The sequence below is a fragment of the Haemaphysalis longicornis genome, unplaced genomic scaffold, assembly GCF_048455015.1.
Source record: "Haemaphysalis longicornis isolate Haplotype H1 unplaced genomic scaffold, Haemaphysalis longicornis Haplotype H1 scaffold_8, whole genome shotgun sequence".
In the NCBI taxonomy this organism is placed as follows: Eukaryota; Metazoa; Arthropoda; class Arachnida; order Ixodida; family Ixodidae; genus Haemaphysalis; species Haemaphysalis longicornis.
The window spans coordinates 106367796-106391164 of record NW_027526445.1 but is presented as its reverse complement, the minus strand read 5'-3'; the positions used below and the strand labels follow the sequence as shown (position 1 = coordinate 106391164).

Below are 23369 nucleotides of genomic sequence, written 5' to 3'. Positions count from 1 at the left end.
CCGCGGTGGCTCAGTGGCAAAGGCGTTGCGCTGCTGAGCACGAGGTCGCGGGTTGGATTCCCGGCCGCGGCGGCCGCTTTTCTGATGGAGTCGAAAAGCAAAAACGCCCGCGTGTAGGAGATTTCGGCGCACGTTAAAGATCCCCAGGCGGTCAAAATTAATCCGGAGCCTTCCACTACGGCGCACTTCATCGCCTGCGTTGCGTTGGCGCGTTAAACCCTACAATCAATCAATCAATCAATCAATCACCGAGAACCATAACGTCTCTACATCTAGGCAGGATGGCCTCGGGTTTTTCATTTCACCGAACGATAAAAGAAATTAAATGATGATTTATTGCAGACTCCGTATAGATGCTTAAGTATGGATCTATCTGTGCAGAACCCCTTGATTTGCTCCTGAAGCTTCCTGGTGTTCGGAAGAGACACCATTTTCATTGATGCTTGTTTTGTCACAACTGCGTTTGTTTTGTTTTGTTTTTCTCCTTCACCCAGTGCGCCGACACGTGCACTCGCGTCACCGAGCGACGCCATCCCTTTGAGCACGGCGCGCTTTTCCCCGCAGGCCTACGCGCCGGCGCTCCGCCGGTGACGCTATCCCATTGCGCATGCAAGGCCCCCTGCTCCGCAGGCTTTTCCTGTCACGGAGAAATAGACACGGCGGGTTTGAGCCTCCTACGCTTAGCATGAAATATGCAGAGGAGAGTGCAACCCTGAGTGAAGTACTGTACGTGTATTTCTAATGAAACGGTGGCGATAACCGCTATAAACGTGCTTTAATGCTTAAAATAAACAACGCTTCTTGCGTACTTCTCGTGGCTGTCTATAGCGTGTTTAGCAATATGCGATAACCCGCATTCCCATTCGATCACGACGATTGGGTCACTTTTTACGGAAGCGCCTGCGTTCTTGAGAAAAATTAAACTACCTAAGCCTACAGTCATATATGACAAGAGGTTACATTCCGAGCTCAAAAAATCTAAAAGCAGGCGAATGGAACTCGTCGCGAGGAGGCTGCACGAGCGTTGTGAACAGCTTTAAGTGATTATGCACCGCGTATGCCACATCCGAGCTATCTACTTTGCCTCTGAAGCTTTGGGAAAGGCGCCCCATCGTTGAGGAACCCCACTGGTTTTGCGTCAGTCCCGTGAGTCACATCGGGAATTCAGGTGTTTCCGAGGTCTCGGCCGCTATTACCCGGTTGAATGTCTCTCGCCGCTGTGCTCAATTAAACACCGGGCTCTTGTCCCTTGAGTCGCTATCGCAGCCACACGATGCGTGAAAGCGAAAGAGGATTCCAAGCGGCGCATACCCGCATTCACAGCTAATCGGCGCGCTGCTTTGCATGCGTGCGTGTTTTTGGCGCATGCGCAATGGAACTCGCCACACCCAGCAAGAATTTTGGAGCCGCAACAAAGGCGGGCTTTCTCCCCCTATGCGCCATTTAATGCTTTCGCATTAGAACTACTTTCCGTCCGCATCCCAGCCAAGTTTAATTAAGCGAGTATTTTAAAATCACAGCTTCAGGGGCAGCGGACTGGCAACTCAGCGCGCGTGCTATTATATTAGTTATATAGTTCTGGGTTTTACCATCACTCTTAAAGGACTTCAGCATCACCCTTCAGTGAAATGCTGAAGCCCCTTTAATGAGGGAGGCTTGTTGTGCCAGCGCGCCCAGCCCAAATTCACTGCACAGGACAACGTGCCGACAGCGGGGCCGATTCGCGTCTCCACCAAACCGCCCGCGGCAGACGCGCCCAATTTGCAGGCGCCACACAGTCACCTATTCTTTTCTCTTCTCAACGGCTGGGCCGAATCATGCCTCGGACGAACGGACCGCGGCAGGCACGCGGCAACATGTCTGGACATGGCGCCGCTGAGACGGCGGTATTGTATCTTCAAACCCATTTAACTTAACGCCACTTCTTTTACCACCTGGCGTGGCATTCGCTTTGGATCTCGGCCACGGAGCAAGTAACGCTTCTCCGTGGCCTAGTAACGGAGCAAGTAACGCACCTCAAGGCATTACTGACACATCATGCGTTACATATCGCGCGCTTTTACCTGAGGGACGTGGGTTGCCCCGTGCCGTGCACCTGCGGCGCTTGCGACACTACGCCGCTCTGTCGGGATCCACCACCGACGACGTCAGCATGCGGAGCTGCGACGGCCGAGTCATCGCATCGGCTGTAGGCCATCGACGCGGGTTGGAACTCGTACGACACGGCCCACTCCTCCGTGCCCTGGTGACTGGCGGCAGTGGAACACGTCTGGCTGCCGGCGACGTCCTCGGCACGAGAGCCTTGCGGAGCTCCCGCTGTTTCGCCTCCTTCCGGGGGGACCTCCATCTTCCTCGGCCGGCTGAAATAATGCGCAAAGCGCGAGGTTCGCCGACAACGTCACCAGTTACGTCACGTTGGTTAGTCCTTATAATCGTACATAAGGGAGCATATTTACTATAGAGTGGCCGAACAAGGACGTAAAGAAGGCACACGTGCCTTGACTTATCCAGTCGGTACACGTCTTTAACCGCAGCACTCGGGCTAATCGAAATAAGGTAAAATACCCTGCCTAATTGAAAAAAAGAGCATTGCAGTTTTGTATTGTGTACATTGGAGACCCCAGAGAATGGCACGGTGTTTCTAAACGGTTCTTTCTACAGAGGAACTCGTAGCCATTTTCAGAGGCTTCATAAATGTATAAGAATTTGGAGGCGTTCATGCAATCGCCGATGATGATTAGGATATGATGATGATCCTTAGGCTTAGAGAAAACTTTGCCCGATGTTTATGTTTCTGCTACTCACAGTCTAGGTGCGGCGACTTTTCGCGTTTTTTTTTTTTTTTTATTTTTCACATTTGCGGTCCTGGATAATTTTTTGGAGAGGCCGGCCCTGGTGAATGGTGAATCGAATAGCGAACAAGGTGAATGGTGAATCGAACAAGGTGAATGGGGAATCGAATAGCGATCAGCCGAGGCGTACGGGACCTGTGTTCCGGTAAACTGACTCAGTCGAACTAGGCATTGTGCTTTGGACCACTCGAAGACTGTCTTTTTAAAGGTGAACTTTTAGCTTTCGAGCTTCTCTTAAAATTCAATAGGAAGGGATGCTAAAGTTTTACAGTAAACCCGTGTACCGCTACCTCCCAACGGTTTTATCTCCCTGGGCGAAAACGTTATGGCGCCAAGGCCCAAGACGCCGAGCGCAAGTGTCAGGCTAATCAGGCATACATCATAAGGATCAGAATTCGTTTAAGGAAACCACAAAGCAAGCATCGAAACCGAGTTAGGGATGATAAGGAACCTGTGAACAATTGGACCCCTAACCCTGTGTTCCTAATAAAGATCATGTTTGCAGGTTATTGTTGAAGGCTATGGCCAGGTCTACTGTCACTGAATAGAGCAGTTCTTGCACAAGACGCCGAAAGCATGTGTCAGGCCATTTTATTGCCATTTGTACTTTGAAACCCACTGCACCGCTACAATGCCTTGGTGCTGCAGGGTACTCTGTAAATAAAATAAATAAATAAATAGTCTTTCTCGAGATACTTACACCCGAAAATTTCTGACTGCCTGTCTGTGTGCCCGTCTGTACCTCAATTCAGCCCCGCGGCCAAATGATGAGAAAATTTTGAGTTAATCCAGGCACATCTTTTCCAAACCACTAAATCTGAAAAGACACTTCACACTTCTGAACATTTATTTATTTATTTATTTATTTAAAAATGCCTTACAAAAGCAAACATTAGGCGTAATTGTGGCAAAATATGCATACATAACTGGTAATACGCAGTGTTCAGTAATTGAAAACAGATGGGCGCTTGATATATGCGAAAACAAATAAACAAACTTTTTAGCCCAACGTACAAAAAGCGCTCCTGCCCGACACTGGACCCCCTGGCGGCATCCCAGGAAGTCCAACAGTACCGAAAGGTTCATATAGATGGCGCGAGCAGTGGAACCGGGAAGGTCGAATTGACTTGAGCAAACCTCAACCTTGGTTATCGTATGGGGGTCTAAAGGGAGGGAAAGAGAATGAGGGGCGGCATGGGGGGAGGTTAGAGATGCAGTTACGTGGCAGAGATGGACGAAGAATACCGTAACTGACCGAAATTTGAGGCCAATGAGTAGATACGCGGCCAATTACTTTCTCTTTGGTTTGGGAGTGACGATTTGTATAGCCGTTCCAATACCGGGGGTTGGGTGCTGAAACCCCTGTTTTTAAAGCGAAATCTTTCGTAATAAGACCAGGGGCGCGCTGTCAAAAAATTAATGCATCTTCCCATCGACCGGTTGGCCGAACGAAGAGCTGTGATAACATCTATGGACATACGGTGTATGCGTGAAACCGGGTGTAAGGTCCACTTATGAGATTAGCGGCCAGGCGCCCGGGCTGCGCGTGAGAACCCGCCGCTCTGTCTGGTGGCCCAGCACTGTAGACTCTACGCTGCAGCCGTCGCCAGTTCGTCACGGCGTGCACGGGAGACGGATTGTCTGGCCCACCCCATACCACAGGGTTAATCCCCCATTGAGAAAACAGACAGTGCCGCCGGATTCCGGGAACCGTCTGCTCAACGCGCGGAGGTGGTGGGATTACCGGCGTCGGGACGAGCGCCGCGCGGGTCTCCATTGTTAACGCGCCCCGGTCAGCATGACGCACAGTCGCGTCTTTCGCTCTCACCCCGCGGGGTCGCACGCACCTGCTCGTCTGCGAGCTTGCCGTTGACCCAAAAATGGCGGCGCCTCATTGAATATTCCGTTGCATGCTGAGTGACAGCTGTCTACGTGAATTTGGGCACTCCCTTACGCGTGTACGAAAGCTGCTGGGGCGTTCCCGAGAGAGGGTGATCTCGAGGTTTTATAAGGTCGAACTTGGCCGTTGGAAATCGTTCTTGTCTGGGCGCCGAGCTGGGCAGTTCCCGGCGGGACAAGAAGTCTCGACCGTTAAAGCTAGGTTGGGATTTGTGAGCCCCCTAGTCGAGGTTAAGATCGCGTCGGAGGTTTAGGGTGCAGCGCCGTACCGGGCAACTAGACGGATCTTGCGGCGAGACAGTCTCGGCCGTCGTTTCTCGAGCGGTTTGTGTACGCTCCGAGAATAGGAGAGTTAGACAAAGTTAAGGAGTTCGAGTGATTTGTGCGAACTCGGAGCTAGCGTCTAGCTGAAGTTTGAAGTTTTCCCTTTATTACTCATGTACCCAGTTTTCCTACTGTAAATAGCTGTATATAAACTCTTCGTTTCATTTAATCAACCCCAACGCCTTGAGTTCGTCAATTCGACCGCCGTCTCCAAGAACTTCAACACCATCGCCCTGCCAGCCTCCTGCCCAATCAACCGGAGCCCGGGCGATTGGGTTCCTGATCGACACCGGACTTCGGGGAAACCATCTTTACTCCGGGATTTCACCGTGTTAAAACGGTTACTTGGAAATCGTGAAAAAGGAACGCCTCTAGATCAGACAATACACGCATCGATCATGAAGGAGTACACCAGTATGCCTTCATCTCATACACGACGTATTGGTATACCTTTACATTGTTACTTGATGCATCTATTTAGTGCGCGAAAAATGGCCGCACGGGTTCGTTCTTCGTTTGCGATTTGGGTCTTTCAGAGTTTGACGACCGATTGGACGCACTTCAGGTAACGCGCACTTACAGCTTTCGCGCTTCTATCAACTTTCATCAGGAAGGAATGGTAAACTTTCACAGCAAAGCTGTATACCTCTACACCTCAAAGGTTTCATCTCCGGCGTCAAAAACGCCAGGGCGCCGAGACCTAAGACACCGAGAGCAGGCATCAGGATAATCTGGCATACATCATAGAGCTCAGAATTCGTTTAAGGAAACCACAAAGCAAGCATCGAAACCGCATTTTATGATGATAAGGCGTTTGTGAACAATGCGACCCCAAGACCGTGTGTTCCTAATAAAGATCATATTTGCAGATTATCTTTGAAGGCTAGGCAGGACTAGAATCGATAAATAACGTAGTTCCTTCCCAGCCTGACGTCGAGTGCATGCGTCAAGCTAGGCGGTACCCAGCATTTCCCGCCAGAGAAGCGGAGTAGATAAGGTGCTAGGTAAGGTACTAGATGAGGCGTCAGTAGATAAGATACTACGGTACCACCACTAAGACATGCAAGTCAGCAATGGCGGCCACTTTATCGTTTATCAGTGTTACGATATTGAGGCCTCTGCGGCCGCGCCGAAGATGCAGCAGAACGCCATCTTTGGGCACATTTCTGCTTCTGAAATTCTGTTACACGTGTGATCTTTGACTTGCATTCGGAACGACGTCTGTCGCGTGCAGCCGCAGAGCAAGGAGGACAATCTAAGCCTATCGGGAGTTGACCGACTAAAACGCATGAACAACAACACAGCGGCGCCCATGAGCCTTGGCAATGTAAACAAACGCCGCAAGACGCGAACTGACCAATGATCATGGCGGCGGCACGGAGCAATAGGACAAGAGGGTGCCGATACTCTGTACCCTTATCTATTGGCACCAGCCGAGGGCAAGCCGTTAGCTAGCCCGCCGGGAAGACGGCAAACGTTTCATACCCTCCTTCGTCACCATTTGTAGTGGCTTAAAACAGTTCTGCTGGACATCCACTTTGACAGGGCGGGATGGCTTTTTTTTAACACGAAAGTGTTTTATTCCAGGATTCACCAAGATTTCGCTGACGTCATATCCGTCATGGAAGCGACAACAGTACAACGAAGCAAGTAGCCTGTAAAGGGTGCCCCCAGCAGACAGAGTATTCTTGCGGGGAAGCAACCTTTAGTACTAAAGAGTACGTTATACTTTGGGTTGTTCGTGTTCCAGTTTTATATTTTAACACGAAATTGTTTTATGCCGCGATACCCCAAAATTTACTGACGTCATCTCCGTCACAGAAATGACGCCGGTACACCTTTGCCGAAGCGACCCGCCAGCAGGACGTCGCTCCCCAAGCACACCCACAAGACAGCCGCCGACCCGCAAATCATGCTCAGCTGCAGATTTCGCTGCACATTTCTTGTTCTACCGATTCCTAGGACAGAGGAATCAAACACAGGTTTTCTTTTTTCGGCACCCTTTCGGGCCCCTGGCTACTTTTGTGATAAAGGCATTGCTGAAACCGACCCTTTATAGTGAGCTTCGCCGTTAATTCCAGTCGCTGTACGTTCTCAGGATCCACTACAGTTCCGCGCGCGCTGTTCCCACGCTGCAGTGCAGAGTCGTCCGAAGTGACGGCAAGTGAATGCGACGCCATACTGCAGCGCGAAATTTGAAAGTGTTTGTTTATATTTCTTACGCTTTTTGAAGAAAATTTATTTCTTCGAAGGTTTTGATTGATTGATTGATTGATTGTGGGGTTTAACGCGCCGACGTAACGCAGGCGATGAGGCGCGCCGTAGTGGAGGGCTCCGGATTAATTTTGACCACCTGGGGATCTTTATCGTGCGCCGAAATCTCTCACACACGTGCGTTTTTGCTCTTCGCCTCCATCAGAAAAGCGGCCGCCGCGGCCGGGAATCGAACCCGCGACCTCGTGCTCAGCAGCGCAACGCCTTAGCCACTGAGCCACCGCGGCGGGTCAAATTTCTTTGAAGGAAATTGGCACTCAAAATTGTTTCTTGCCACTGGCACCACCTAAGTTTAATGAGCTGTAAAATTAGTTTCAAGCGGTGCATCAAAAACCTGCTTCGATTATTGTATTCACCAGGGTTTATACTATTGGAAAATATAAAGATTACAGTTTCATGGCCAACACTGTTCTATCTATTGTTTGGTCAAAAATGGCTAATTATCTCTAATTATCTTGGCAACTAATTGACCGATTCAAAAAATAATGTCATATTTGAAATCAGTGGGGGAAAAACAGCAAGACTGACAAGTTTTACAAAGTTTACTTGAATATTAAAAGAAGTTGATGTAAGGCCAGTGTCCTCCCTTAAAGGGGCCCTGCAGCACTTACCATCGACTACTAGGATTGTATTTTGGCGTAAGGTCTATTGTCCCAGCAATTTCCTCCCACAAGAATTATGAAAATTCGTTCACTATCACCGAAACTACGAGCGATGAGAAATTGCGCATGATCGTTCCCTCTAAACCCGACCGCGGATAATGCGACGAAAGCTGCGCGCTCTCTCCCGGAGAGGGGGGCGGCTCGCAGCGTTCTCTTCCGCGGCCTTCGATATATCACAGGCCGGGGAGTTTCCTCCTTTTCTCCGCAACGTGGAGGCGCCCATTTCCGGTCTGGTGCCACAAAAAACCGGCTAGGCTGCCTGGTCGCAAGCGTGCGCTGGGGCTGGTGGGGCGTTTTTGAAGCAATAAACGTTTGCTGTCGAGTGGTGAGGTTGAAAGGGAAGTATTGAGCTCATCATTCAAACTCCGCGCGCACTCAAAGCACGAAAGAAACAGCAAAACTGTGCCTACAGGTTCAGGCATAGAAGAGGTTTGCACAAAGCGCTGACGACGGCGTATCGTCACAGGAAATGCGAGACATTAGCCGCGAAGTCGACCAGTGACGGCCGATCGGACAGCCATGGCCTCAATGACGTCGTTTAGGCCATGCCAGGGGTGCATAATGAGGAGAATTGAAGAAGAGAGTGTGGTTGGATTTTCCGCGTCTTTCACAGCGATTTGCGCGCTCACCGCTTCCCGTGCACGTGTAATATTTGGCTCAGGTGTTTCTGGTAGTGTAAGGTAAGCGTCGCGCAGGTTTACTTGCACTGCTCAAAGAGTGTTGCAGGGTCCCTTTAAGGCAAAATTCACAACTTTTTATGTTCCCAACTTTCAATGTTCGCGCATACCAACTCGGGGAAATTTGCCAATAACGGTGACGGCAGCTGCCAGAGGGCTCATGAGTGATCATGGATGAAAAAAACTTAGTAGAGACCCCTAATATCCTACACACATTGCAGAAAATTTGCTGGAAGTGACGTCATTACAAAGAGGTCCATGAACAGGATTGCTTAATTTTTTACAGCTCAGGAACATGGTACTCGGAAGCGTATTTCCAAACGCTTCGCTGCACAGAGCACCCATTTGACATGTCGGTTCGCGAAATGGAGAACGGTAATTCAACGTGGTCATTGGCTGCGCCCCAAACCAAAAGCGACTAGCTAAAAGGTACCGAATCACCACTATTAACAAAAATCAACCCGTATATCTGAGTTTAGAAGCAAAAAGTTAAATTTAGAAAATGAAATTAGGCAACTAAAAAAACTAAGACATAGCCCTGCTGGGGCTCGAACCCAAGCCGAAAGCGCCAACACTCAGTACTCTTCAGCGAGGCTACAAAGCCTGAACGGCGGGTTCTTTGTAGCAGGCGCTCAAAACAATAGCGCACGCAGTGACATCACTCATGTCACGTGGCTGCTCTGTGCAGCGAAGCGTTTGGAAACAGTCTACCCCGGAAGAACACTGTTACGAATGGGCCAGCGCCGCAGTACTTCCCCGCATCACTCCTCGGCTGTGCGGCGAAGCCACTCGTGCTCCTTCGAAAACAGGCGCAATCATGTCGGCAACAAGTTGCGACAAAGCCTCGTCAGACGCTTCGCTCTCTGCGCATTCGGCGGCTGCCTGCACGGCTCGTCTCCACGCTCTTCAAGGACACAGAGGCAGGCCCCGGTGATCGCAACGGAGTCCTCCTCTCTCCCCTCTCTCGGACTCAACGTGCCCGAGGCTATGAACAGCTTACGAACTCTGGAAAGAGTGTAGTGCGTGTTCCAGCGTGTTGGCGTTTGACCGTTACCGCTTTCGGGTTTAAATAGAGCTCCCAAGCGTTGTAAACCATTCCTGTTAGAGCAGCGAATCGATGTTGTCGCTCTGCTCGAGTCCTGTATTGTAACCTCGCCCGTCGGGGCATTGTTCTTTGGCTTCGGCTCACCTCTCGCTATGAAGTAAACAGTTACGTTAGCCTACGGCTTCTGGACTTCTTCACGGCTGCAACAGCGGCTGGCCGCTCGCATCATACACGCTACCACTCGTATGTCGGAGGACACGGAGTTCGGATCGGGTGCCCCCGCCCGGTCGCAACAACTGGTGGCAGCGGTGGGATGGCAACTTCGTAACACCTGAGGCCAGCGGTGCGAGACCCAACACCACGGACGTCAAGGCGGCTTCGGACTTCGCAGAATTCACGGCGGTCAATGGTGAGTGCGGGACTTGTCTTCACTGAGTTTTACCAGGCTTCTGAGGATAGCTGGTAGGGCGTGTGTTTTTGCCGCGTGGGTTATTCGCGCAAAACATTTTTGGAGCAGTGGGAAAGCAGTACTCTAGACCGGCCATGAATTTGAAAACGTTGAACAAACCGCAGTTGTTGGAGCTTGCAAAAGAGTTGCGCTTGGATGTTACGGACGCGCTGAGAGAGCCAGAGCTGATACAGGCTATACTCGCTGTTGGCGCTGACGATGACGAGCTGTCGGAGTGCATTGAGCTTTTGAATGACAGGGAGACCGCTAAGCGTCAGGCTGCAGAGGCAGAGGCTGAGCGCAAGCGTGGGGAGCTCGAGAGACGGAAACAGGCACGCGAGAAACGGGAGCGACAGCATGAGCTGGAAATGAAGCGTCTAGACGTCGAGGCGTCTCGACCTAGGCGTGAGAGTGACAGCAGCGCGCCAAGCGTACAGTCTGCGGCGACTGAGCGACCTACGTTGCGAATGTGTGACCTAATGCGACCCTACAAGGTAGGAGAAGACATCGGTCTTTTTTTGGTCAACTTCGAGCGTACGTGTGAGAGGGCCCAGTTTAGCCGAGACTCATGGCCGCAAAAGCTGCTTACGCTTTTGCCAGGTGAGGCATCCGACGTGATGGCCCGCTTGCCAAAGGAGGAGGCGGAGGACTATGAGACAGTCAAGTCTAGCCTCCTGCGTAAGTACAGGCTGTCAGCAGAGGCGTTTCGCCAGAAGTTCCGTGAAGCCGAGAAAGCCAGGGGCGAGTCGTACCCTGAGTTCGCCTACAAGCTGAGGGCAAACATGGAAGAGTGGCTCAAAGAGGCAAAGGCCTTCGGAGAGCACGACAAGGTAGTTGAGTGCTTCGGTCTTGAGCAGTTTTACCGCCGCCTACCTGAAAACCTGAGACTCTGGGTGCAAGATAGGCCAGGGGTAGATACTGTGGATAAGGCAGCTCAACTAGCCGACGAGTTCATCGCACGTCGAGGTGCGCAGGGGCCGAAAGACGGCCAAAAAGAGTTCAGGCCGAGGCCTGATAAGTTAGGGCCGAAAGGGAGAGCTCCCTACGAAAAGAGCGGAGCAAAAGTGACCGAATCCGCGAATAATGAAACGGGCTCGGAAAACGAAAAGAGCGCAAACGCAGAGGCACAGCGCCGAAAAAAGGCTTTCGAAGCGCGCAAGCAGTCCGCGTGCTACAATTGTGGCGAGATAGGGCATTTCGCAGTTAGTTGCAAAAAGGGCAAGCTTGTCTTTCACATAGTACACCAGGATGAGGAGAGCAGACAACTTTTAGAGCCCTACGTACGCGAGCTTGCAGTTAACGGCAAACCGTGCCGAGTGCTTCGCGATTCCGCAGCAACAATGGACGTGGTCCACCCGTCCTACGTCGAACCGCACCAATTCACGGGCGATCGCGCGTGGATAAAGCAGGCCGTAGAAGCGCAAAGCGTGTGTCTTCCGATCGCCAGGATAACCATCGATGGTCCCTTCGGAAAGCTCGAAACCGAGGCCGCTGTCTCTCCCAGCCTTCCGGCGCAGTATCCGTATCTTTTCTCGAACAGGTCCGATCAACTACTGCGCGAAAGGGGACTCGTTTTCGGGGAAGGGATAGTGTTCGCGCTGACGCGCTCGAAGGCTCGCGAACTCGGAGTGAAGGCGGCGGTTGAAAGCAGGAACGATTCGCGAAGAAAGGAGCTCGAGGGAGAGAGACTCCAATGGGAGAACAAGAACCTAGAGCACGAAATTCAACTCGAGCAGGAAGAAGTGAAGCCCGAGTTAGAATTGTTGCTCGAGAAAGACCTCGCTGTCGAGGAAAGCACCGTGCCAGCGCTGCCAGTAGCAGACGCTTGGGAGCGCGAGTCGGAAGCGACCGTTGCTGCCCCGCAGCGCGTCAAGGTTGCTGAGAGAGATAACGACGGCGCATTAGCTCAGACTGTCGGCAGAGGCGGCAGAGGGCAGTGCCTGTCCACTGAGTGCGATAATGTGTCGGCGTTTGTTTTGGAGATCTCGGCGGAGTGTTCGGATCGTTCAAATTCGCGGGACGCCTTGGGAGCGGCTACCGGTCTGAACATGAACATTTAGCGAGATAGCGAGGTTTCGCGGGAGTGCGGAAACCATGAGGCTACCGAGAGACCGCACGAGTCCGCTGAAACAGAGGTTCTTTCGTACGGTAGTGCAGAAACGAGCGACGTGGTGGCAAAGCCTGCTGCCGAGGCAGCGAGCGGTTTGCACAGCTCAGTTGGGAGTCATGACGATCTCGCCACTGAGCAAGCCGATTTCGTTCTGCCACCAGCTCAGGTAGCTGACCTCGAGCAACGGCCAGCCGAGCTCGTAGAGATTCAGGTGTCTAGGGCGGCTGAGCCGTCTTTTGAGACAGAGCAGCCTGGTTGTAGGGTAGTTCTAGCAGTGAGGAAGGAGAACGGGAACACACTTCGGCCTTCGCGTGCTGAGGCTGTCGCCGTAAGCGCGAGGGACGACGAGGTAGTGACTGTACGAAGCTACCCGGTGTCTAAAGAGCTCGTCGTGCCCGTGTCACTCCCAGCTGATTCTCCCGACGATAGGCCAATATGGGCTAAGCTAGATGAGATTTCGGTGGCGCCTGTGGCTGAGCCGAAGTCGGGAACCGATCAGCCTAGAGGAGAGAACGTAAACACGTTCCGATGTTCGCTTGCCGAACGCGTTGGTGAAAAGGCGAGCAAGAAGGATAGAGGGAAAATTTCCGCACGTACTTGTGGCGCGTGTTTCACTGCGGGCACGCCGAGGGGCAAAGCCGTGAGCTCGCATCGCGCCAAGGGAACGCCGCCTCCTAGAAGGAGTGCGCGCCTCTCGTTTGAACGTTGGAAAATCTCGTTCGCTCCTCCGCGCGCTCGACTGTTGTCGAAGCGAACGGCCGGTGTCCTCTCACGCGGTCGCAGCAGCGTTCAGAGAACGGGTGCACCTAAAGTGCGATACAAGAAAGGGAAAACTCGGAGCAATGATGAGAGCTCGAATCGCAGCTCTCAGCGCGAGAAGTGGCTTGTAGACGCCTGACTTTCTCAATTTCATTGTTTTTCCTGGAACAGGTTTCGCCCTTTACGATTGCAATTTTTTGTGTGTGGGACATTTCCAATCACGCGAAATGTCACCTTTTCAAGTTTTTTCACTTGTCTAAAGTACTGCTGGGCAAAAATATAACTAGAGTAGTTAGTTATTCGCGTACTTTTCGCAACTAAAAGCCTGGTAGATCTTCAGTGTTGATTTGTCTTCGCACTTACCGGCGACGCGGTTGTGTCTTCCTGTGTTGTTCTGTTGCTTGCCTGAGCAAGCCAGAGACGTTCTTGGGGAGCCACTACTCGTCCAGTGACCCGCCCAGTGAAGCTCCAGCACGGTGTCGTACAGCCAAGGCCTGGAGTCGAGCGTCTGCCGAACACTTCACTTCGACAGCATCCCTCCGGACAACGGTTGCAGACCCTTATCCATCGGGATCTCGGACCCCCGGCGGAGAAGCTGTTACGAATGGGCCAGCGCCGCAGTACTTCCCCGCATCACTCCTCGGCTGTGCGGCGAAGCCACTCGTGCTCCTTCGAAAACAGGCGCAATCATGTCGGCAACAAGTTGCGACAAAGCCTCGTCAGACGCTTCGCTCTCTGCGCATTCGGCGGCTGCCTGCACGGCTCGTCTCCACGCTCTTCAAGGACACAGAGGCAGGCCCCGGTGATCGCAACGGAGTCCTCCTCTCTCCCCTCTCTCGGACTCAACGTGCCCGAGGCTATGAACAGCTTACGAACTCTGGAAAGAGTGTAGTGCGTGTTCCAGCGTGTTGGCGTTTGACCGTTACCGCTTTCGGGTATAAATAGAGCTCCCAAGCGTTGTAAACCATTCCTGTTAGAGCAGCGAATCGATGTTGTCGCTCTGCTCGAGTCCTGTATTGTAACCTCGCCCGTCGGGGCATTGTTCTTTGGCTTCGGCTCACCTCTCGCTATGAAGTAAACAGTTACGTTAGCCTACGGCTTCTGGACTTCTTCACGGCTGCAACAGCGGCTGGCCGCTCGCATCATACACGCTACCACTCGTATGTCGGAGGACACGGAGTTCGGATCGGGTGCCCCCGCCCGGTCGCAACAACACTCAGAAGCTCCAAGCGGATCTCCTAAAAGAGCCTGCCAAAGTACAAAACACCGCGTGGTGCCCGGCTCATGAGGGACTGGAGGGAAATGCGAGGACCCTTACCTTCCGCTGCGAGTCGGACCATTCATACGCCCTCCCTTCTTACGAAGCGTATACGGGTAATGTTTGCTGCGGAAAAGGTTACGAAGTGAACCATATCTATTATACTTAAGGACTTACGTGCACAATATCCACAAACACTTACAAAAATTCAGACCAACACCTTCCCCCAGAAGTCCACATTGACACTTATGTTTCCTGACAAACAAAATGAGGATTGCTTTAAATGAAACTTGGTAGGCGGCCCTGGCCAGCCAAGCTCTATACAGGACCAATTAGAACCGATCTGTAGAGCCAAAGCCGGAGCTATTGCCCCCGGGGTGCTGGACACACGACTGCGCTCATAGTTCCGCTTCTCTATCCCTCTCACCTCTTTCACAACAAAGTTCGTGTTGATGACGATGATGGTACTTCGGCCGCTAAATCTGGTGAAATTCCAAGGACAGTTTTTACGGAGTCACGACGAATCTATGGGTACAAGCGACATTGGCAGTGCGAAAGGCGAGTACCGCTGATTTCTGATAATTTTTTCGGCTGACGCCGGTTCCTTCCACGTTTACGTTCCCCGGCGTTCCCGATCAGCTGTGCTTTGAATGGAAGTAGTGGGGGCGAAAGAGGCAAGTCGCAGCAGAGGAGAATGGGAAAGGGCAGTGCGCCCCGTGGACGCGCTGACATAAGGGGAACGGCTGCGCAAAAAGTGACGTCACGACCTCCCCTTGAGTACTTTTGCCTCCATGTTGCTGATTTACCAATTCCCCATCAGCAGCTACGTCAAATCAGCACCGAAACCCATCCTTTCACAGCTGAATGAGAAGTGACGATCACGCGTTCTGGCATAGCTATAGGAAGCTCAGGAGCTTCCGCAACTTTTCATGGACGCACCATAAATTAAATGTGAAATCCTCTGGCATAGAGTGACGTGGTTATATTTTTTTGCCTCTAAAAGAACGACACAGTCCCTAAACATTATCGCCTGTTAACGGCCTGTGTGATAACGAGTGTAAAGTGGGTGTTTCTCGCAGTGGTATGGCGCAAGTACTGTTTCTAACATTCATCTCTCACCGAAAATCGAATTGTAATAAGCAGGCTGTTTGGTCAAGGTAAACAAGGCACGACAAGGCAACGTTTCCTCCCAACTAGACCTTAAACCAAAAATGTTCGTGCAGGCCGATGAGCCACTAGATAAAAGTACGTAGACACAGATAGTCACGTATGAATTGGAGTGGAAGTTGTCTTTCGTATTTATGTCTGGACAGCAAAGAAACGATATGTGCTAGTGCGCATAAACTAAAAGCAATGTAAACGCCCTCCTATCCCTTCCCCCAGGATTAATTCACCACAAGTAAACACGCATCTGATCGTCACAAGAAGCGATAGCTTCTATCATGTTACCCTCCAACTTCAGAGAAAGAAGCGGAAAATAACCCACGCTCGCGCTGTACCAACGAAACAAAAAAGCGGAAGGTCATCAAATTCTTACATAAAAGCATTCACCAGCTTGATTCCTCTAGACGATAAGCGAAACGGAAGCTGGCCGGACAGCATCAAACACCAAAATATACCGCAAAAGCGTCACCAACTACAGAATGAAGAAGCCGGGCGGATGTAATCACAAATATCTTCAGGTCAAGAATTCACAAAATGAACACACGAGTGGCTGAAACCGAGCAAGCAGACGGAAATAAAATGCGCAACGAAGCAGCAAATCATTGTTCTGCTGCGCAAATTCTAGTGCCAAGGTGTAACAAATGCCCATTCCAAGTTCAACGCCAGTACCACTTACCACGTTCGTTGCCAAGATGGTTCCGAAGCAAGATTTCACGCCGCCTGGCAAGCCTCAGATTTCGTGGAAGAACAGTTCCCGGCACACGCAAACACGGCCCGGACAGGCTGAACCACGCAGACGACTGAAAAATTGCTGCCAGAAGCTTCAGGCGCGCCCCAGCAAGGAACGCATACAAAAGATAAACTCCTCCTCTCCCTCTACGATTGGCTGTCGATGAACGACATCACGTTGTATGAAGGCGCAATAATATTGATAGCGGAGTGACTAGTCAAAATCTGGTCCCCTGCACCGGCTCAGCGTCGCCTGCGCAAGCGACACGCGGTGACGTCCGCACGGTTCGTATGCGTCTCTGCACCGCGCATGAAATCGTCTGCTAGTGTTCTGCCGAGGTTGTCTGCTTTCCCGTCTCGCAAGGAAGGCGAAAACAGACTAGCTCTTTTTGAACACATGTATTAGTAATTTTGAGCTTCCTTAACGGTAATACTACTATGATTATTTATTACAGCTATTATTTAAAAGTTGCCCTGCCATATATTCAGCGTTTTCTGGTTCTAACGATTCGTAATAGGCTGCGGAAATACCTTCTCTGTTGGGACGTCACACGTGACCTGGACGATTAAGCAAGTGGCAATGAGAACAACAATATAGAGGGTGTTGCAAAAAATGGCATGGAACGAAGGACATGACTTCGCACTTCGGACGAAGGTCCAATTTCTTCCCCTTAAAAAAATTACACCATCTTCCCACGTAGGAACCCTGAGGGGATGAATAGCCGCGGAGTAGTAGCGTGTTAATTGGTTGTTAGAGTAAAGACACCTGTAGTGGCGTATTAAATGTCTTCTTTATTTATCGATTAGTGGGGAACGTTTTGCGGCTTCTCGTTCTCGAAGCGAGGAATCCGCTGTTCGACGCTGGCGTTTCGAAGCGTTGTCCCGTTGCCGAACGCCACCTGGATCAGCTACTCGCCGCTGGCGTTTCAAAGCGGCTTCTCGTTCTCGAAGCGAGGAACCCGTTGCTCAACGCTGCCGTTTACGTTCGGTGTCGCGAGCTCTCCTCTGTGTAGCCTTGTCTTCGGAGGTGCTCGCGGTTCTGACAGTATGCTGGCTGGCGCTAGTTGAAGGCGTGACAGGCAGTTCACTGCCAGAATCGTTGGCGTCCGTTGTCAGCTCATCGGACGGCGCAGCGTTGTCTCGACAGAAAGCAGCAACTGAAGGGAGAAGCGGTGCGGACCTGGTTATCTGAAGTGGAGAGGAGAATGGAAGAGGAGGGGCAGCGCGCACAGGTGGTGTGGAGAGGGGGAGGGGAGGAGCAGCGCGCGCGCTATCGCACAGGTGGTGTGGAGAGGAGGGGAGAGAGAGAGCGGCGTTATCACAGCTGTTGTGGAGAGGAGGAGAGGTGTGGACGCCGGACCCCGGACGACAGAGTGTCGACTAAGAGATGCTTTGCATCTAAAATACGGGCAACAGCAACGCCATGTATCTCTTTTTTGATATTGGATATCATTCCTTTTTTTCCCCCTGGGTGCAGACTAATTGCCTTGTTTTGTTACATACATTCGGGTAGGGAAAAATTAATCCGGTATCTTGCGCTCTGAAACGCCCGCAGTTGTTAAAAAACCGCAAATTTGTGTGGCCTGTCTTAATTTAAGCTTAAAATGTGAGCTTAATACTACGCTTCAATGAGCGAAACGTGCGTTTTCTTCAAAAAACGAATTGTGTACAGTGTCTCATTTATGGCTGGAAGCGCAGGATGTTCTGTACTATTTAAAAAAGATTTGGAAAACCACTCGCTCGTCGACGATGCAATTTTCATATCCCATTACAGATTATTGACATATCACCCTTGATATCACATTGCAGATTAATGTTTTCACATCAAATGACAAATAACGTCAGCTTCAGATCTCTCCTGGTTATTTTGATTCAGGTAAAAACCTTTCTGAATGCGGGCTGTGACGGATCAGATTTTTTTGCCGTCCGCATATTTCCCATAAGCCCGCAGCGCCTTGGCTTATAGACTTTTTTTTTCAGTCGCGAAAAAAGGGTGACCGCCGTCACAGAACTTAAAACCTTTCCTCGTAATTTCAACGCGTACGAGAGACGGGTTTGTTTAGAAACGTTGTTGCTATCTGCAATATGTTTTCAACGCGTTGTCGAATATCGCACTACCAGCTACCAGTGCATGATAAGGCTATTCATTGTGGCTTCATAAAGTTGCGTTCTCGAATTTGCTTGCAAGAGCAAGCTCACCTATTTAGACAGCACCTTAGGTCGAGGAGAAGCAACATGGCGGACAAACCGTGATGGGGAAGGGTGGACTGTAAGGTAATTACACTGTAATCGTGTTGATTAGATTCTGCATAATACGTTTTCCAGAATAATACGTTCTTTCAATTCCCGGCCGACGCCCCTTAGAAATAATGCATCATTTAATTAATATGGCTACATATTTGCCGAAAATTGAATAATACGAGCACGAAAGGGATCTTGACGAACGTTTCTAGAAATCCTATCTCTATTGTTCGGTATACTGCGTTCCAACAAGCCACGATCTGTACGTTGCAGAGCCGCTAAAGCCTAACTATGGAATGGGACCAGTTAGACGCGGACCAGTTAGACGTCACGAGAGTTTGTGTGAGCAGATGACGCCCTGGCAACCTGCGAATCGCGCACCGAGCAAGATATCAGTGCGGAGTCCTGCGGTGTGCGGCAGTTGCGGAAGACGATGGCGATGACGACACATTAGAAGATGGAGGCAGATATGGTGACCGCTGTTCAAGAGCAAGCGAGGCACTCAAACACTCGGACGCACTTCGTCGCTTTGTCGCGAATGCAGAGTTGAGTGAGCAGACGGCAGCTTCTTTCTTTGCCTTTCAGAAGAATTTACCCCTGGACGTTGAAAAGGAGAGAGAGAGAGAGAGAGAGAGAGAGAGAGAGAGAGAGAGAGAGAGAGAGAGAGAGAGAGAGAGAGAGAGAGAGAGAGAGAGAGAGAGAGAGAGATTTATTATTTTTCTAGCAGATGCTGATGTTGACTTGATTGTTTGTACGGTTTAACGTGCTGACGCTTCCCATGCGACGAGGCGCAACGTATAGTGGGGAAGGCTCCCGATTAATTCTGACCACCTGTGCCGTGCCATTTGACCACGAATTAATTTGACCACGTGCCCCGAAATCTCGAAAAGGCGGGCGTTTTTGCCTTTAGCCTCCACCAGAAAAGCGGCCGCCGCGGCTGGGAATCAAACCCGCGTCCTTGTGCTCAGCAGCATAACGACAAGCCACTGAGCCACGGGGCGAGGCCAAAGCCTCGCCCCGTGGCTCAGCGGAAGGCGTCCCTAGTCCGGGATTCCTTGACTTCGACTGGCTGTCCTCACTCGCATCACTGCAGGTGGAGCTGGGTCTGGGCTGGCTAGGGAAGCCCTCCACTGCTGGAATGGGGGATTGGGGAGGGCTGGGAGCAAGTCCGGAGTACGTTGGCACTCCCATACTAAATGGTAGAGGGTGCCAGGCTGGGGTCAGCACCGAGGGAAGGTTGTTGGGTGGGAAAGATGAGGTGTAGACGGGTGGGATAGGGATGGGTATTCGCCTGAAGCCACCGCCAAGTTGCCGCTTCGTGCCGGGCGAGGCGCCAGTGTTGTGGTGGGCGGTTACGGAGAGTTTGCCCGCAATGGGCGACAATCTCTGTGTAGCTACCCAGTGAGGGGGGTTGATATTTGGGGGGAGGGGCCACCGTCGGCACAGACTCGGCGTTCCAAATCCAGCTTAACTGGTCAGAGAGGGCGTCTCGTTCTAGGTGATCCCGTGGCACCGACCTTCTGGTTTTTAAAGACGATAATCTTTCTTGGGCTACTTAAACCCAGAAATTTTGGTCTGTCTGTATGTCTGTCTGTCTGTCCGTCCGTCTGTCTGTCTGTAACTCGATTCAGCCACCCGGCCAAAGTAAAATTGATATAGCGCAATAGTCTTATATACTCACAGCCAAATGTAAACGTCTAAGCCCGGTTTATATGTTCATACTTGTCAACTTTGTTGACAAAGAACAAGACATTACGCAAATGTAAGGCAGGAAATTAGTACACAAGGGATATTTACAGTGTTCCTTTATTAAAAAATTCATGGATGTTTGGTTTTTCGATAACAAATGATATTCTACATCTACTGCAGAAAACCAATCACGCGGCAACAGCACCGAAAAGTTCCACTAGCTAGATTCAACGTTCTGCTTGGAGCGCACGTGGAGCACGGCCACGCGGTTCTATAAACCTTGTGGTCCGCCGCCTCGATTGACGCGCGTCTCCGCCGTACTGCAGCGCTGACATCGAGGAACCCGGCCTGTAGCAGTGGAACACGGTAAATTCAGATCGCCTTGCGCAAACCTTTAGTGTGTTTACCTTGGGATGAGCGCGACGGTATACAGGAACAGCATGAGAGGTGAGCTGGAAAGCAAAGGGGGCATTTCCTTGGCAGATGTCTACAAAGACTATCGTGTTTTGACGACATTTGCAACGAAAGGAGCAGATACGCGGCCAATTTTTTTCCCTCAAATTTCGTAGCGCAGTTCCATTTTTGACGGATGTCGGGGATAAAAATGGGGCGGGGAGTTCGTGTCTTCAACCCTTATAATTGATCCCTGGTTGGTCTCTTCGTAGCTCGTGGGTTGACCTCTCCTTTTATTGGTTTGCAGTTGGTGGTTGAAATTTGTTTTTCGGTTTTAACTCAAGTTTCGCTTTCCCTCCCTTATTCTTCTTCTACTTCCAAAAAATATTTGTCGCACTTTTTATTCCGGGCTCTAGGACACGGTGTAAGGTATACGTTTAGGTGACGACGCACCTTTGTTTTCAATTGAAATAATGCGAAACCTGGGGAGGGGAGAAGCATGCAGTGTATCAGTGTATTGCAATTGATTGTAAGTATCTCTCTTGCCACACAGCGCGCGCTGATTGGGCGCCGGAGAAGTGCCGTTGGGAGGAGCGATCGCGCGCTTGCTGAGGCGGTGGCGCCCTCTCTTGCGTTAAAGCGTATTTAGGCAATTAAATGAGAGACAGACTGTCCCTGCGTTGTCTTCGTGCCACACGCCGCGCCATGCGTAGTATGGTTTGCAAGAGAAAACCTGGCGTTTGAAACCAATTTCGAAACGCAGAGAAAGAGAGAGAGAGAGAGAGAAGCTCTTTATTAAAGAAGGAAATGTAGAGAGGTTTGCCAACATGCGTAGGTCGACATGCTACTCTGCAGGACGGGGAATGGGGAAAATATAGATTAGTAGTAAAAAGAGGAGTAATAGAGAAAGGGAGAGAAAAAAGAGGTAGGGTCATATAGAGGGACATGTGATGTAGCGAAGACTGTCCGCATAAGGGCGGTTATACAGTCTCAGCGACGCCAATATCGTCAAGATAGCTAAATAAGGCATCGAGGACTTCCCGCTGAGATGATTGAGAATGCCTTGATCCAAGTAGCAGGCTCAGGTTGAATTGGTCCAGGTTGAAGACATGTCATCTGCTGTAACCGGCTCCTCGCGTCAGTGTATATAGGCGGAGCACTCTAGGAGCTAGGACATGGTCAACGGTTTCGGGGGTGCCACAGTTGTCGCAATAAGGGCTTGCACTTTGGCCTATGCGATGTATGTAGGCATTAGTGAACGCCGCATTGAGTCGCAGTCTATGAAATAGCGTTTCCCGTCGGTGAGGTAGTCGTTCTGGCACCCTCAGTCTTACACGTGGATCAATTGAGTACAGAAAATCTTGATGATGTTCCGGAAGGGACCATAAGCGGTTTCTTTCTGCTAGAGCTGGTGCCTCGGTCATAGTTGAGGCATCATTTTTGTAAAGAAAATCTTTCTTTTGTTTTTCATTTCTAGGCCCCTGCGTGCAGCCTCATCTGCTCTCTGATTTCCTAGGACCCCACAGTGTCCAGGGAGCCACTGAAGGGTTACGCGATGGCCAGCAGCGTACGCGAGGTGGTGAAGGTATTTTAATTCGCGCTGAATGTGGTCGTGGATGCTGAAGCAGCTAGCACGTCGCAGGCTTTGTAGGGCGGCCTTCGAGTCTGTGAATATGATCCATTGTGTCGGTGGCTGACGAAGGATGTACCGGATGACTTCTTTGATTCCATAAAGTTCAGCTCGCGTGGACGATGTCGCTCGCTCAAGCCTGCATGACAGTGATTTGGTAGCTGACGGAATAAAAACTCCTGAAGAACTGCCCGCATATGTTGCCGATGCATGTGTAAAAATATGGGTCATTGCTGAGTAAAATTTGTGAATATGGGTGAGTGTAAGCTGAAGTAGCACAGTTTCGGATATGCGATTTTTTAAATCAGTTCCAGCTATTGAATGTTTTATGGTAACAGGTGACAAAATGTATGCCGGAAAACCCAGTGGCATGGTCTGTGGGGCTTGATTTGGCACGAAAGCATCAATTGCTTTTATTGTTCGTCCAGAGCTGGAAGCGTCTTGATCCGCACTACGAGCCAGGAAAAGGGTTTTGGCATGTAGCCTGTACCTGAAGTAATTTCGTGGCTTCTCTTGAAGCCGTAACACATCCATGGGCAGGCAGCCAGCTTCTGCAAGAGTCCCACAACATGAAGACCCTGCAGGAAGGCCAAGGCACTTCCTCAGACTGTTGTTCCATGCCGCTTCCGGCTGTTTTCTGCTTGTCGGGAGCAGTTGCTGCTGCACGGGAAGGCTGTAGCGCAAGACGCCATCAACATATGCCTTGAAGAGGAGCACCGCAGAGTGGCAATCGCTGCCCCAGCGAGCGCCACAACGATATCCAATAATTTGGGATACTACTGAAATTTGCGTACATGATATTTTTACTCCTGGGGACCTAGAGAGGATAATGTCTATTACAATGCTAACGGATTTATGGGTTCTTACGTATTACAGTGGCCGACCACTGATGATTAGAAGATATCGGTTCATGCTCTAGCGGGTGAACGCAATTGGAACACTTCTTTCGGAGGAAAGATTCAGTCCTCTCGGCGATAGGTATGCCGCTATTGTTGCAACAGCCTTCTGCAGCTTCTGCTGTTTGATCCAACGCGATCTCGATGCCCTCCAAGCACAGATGTCATCCGCGCAGAGTGTGACTTTGATGGCGCGGGGGAGAAGGCGTTTTGGGTGAATAAGCGTAAGATAAAACAGCATCGGGCTTAAGACTGCTCCTTGAGGGGCGCCTCTATTTACATTGTATTATAGTGTTCGTCCTTCTTCTGTGCAGAGGAA

General features: G+C 50.8%; 1 protein-coding gene across 2 annotated transcripts in view; it reads right to left on the bottom strand.

The window, feature by feature from the left end:
* LOC144150098 (uncharacterized) overlaps nucleotides 1-16315 on the bottom strand; it is a 76410-nt gene extending 60095 nt beyond the window's left edge. For both annotated transcript variants that reach the window (XM_077681910.1, XM_077681912.1), the window contains exons 1-2: nucleotides 16149-16315; nucleotides 2064-2360 (exon numbers count right to left, since the gene is read on the bottom strand). In XM_077681910.1, the coding sequence (XP_077538036.1) occupies nucleotides 2064-2347 (284 nt within the window). In that variant the 5' untranslated portion in view covers nucleotides 2348-2360; nucleotides 16149-16315. The remainder of the gene's footprint in view (nucleotides 1-2063; nucleotides 2361-16148) is intronic.
* Nucleotides 16316-23369: the final 7054 nt, after the last annotated feature.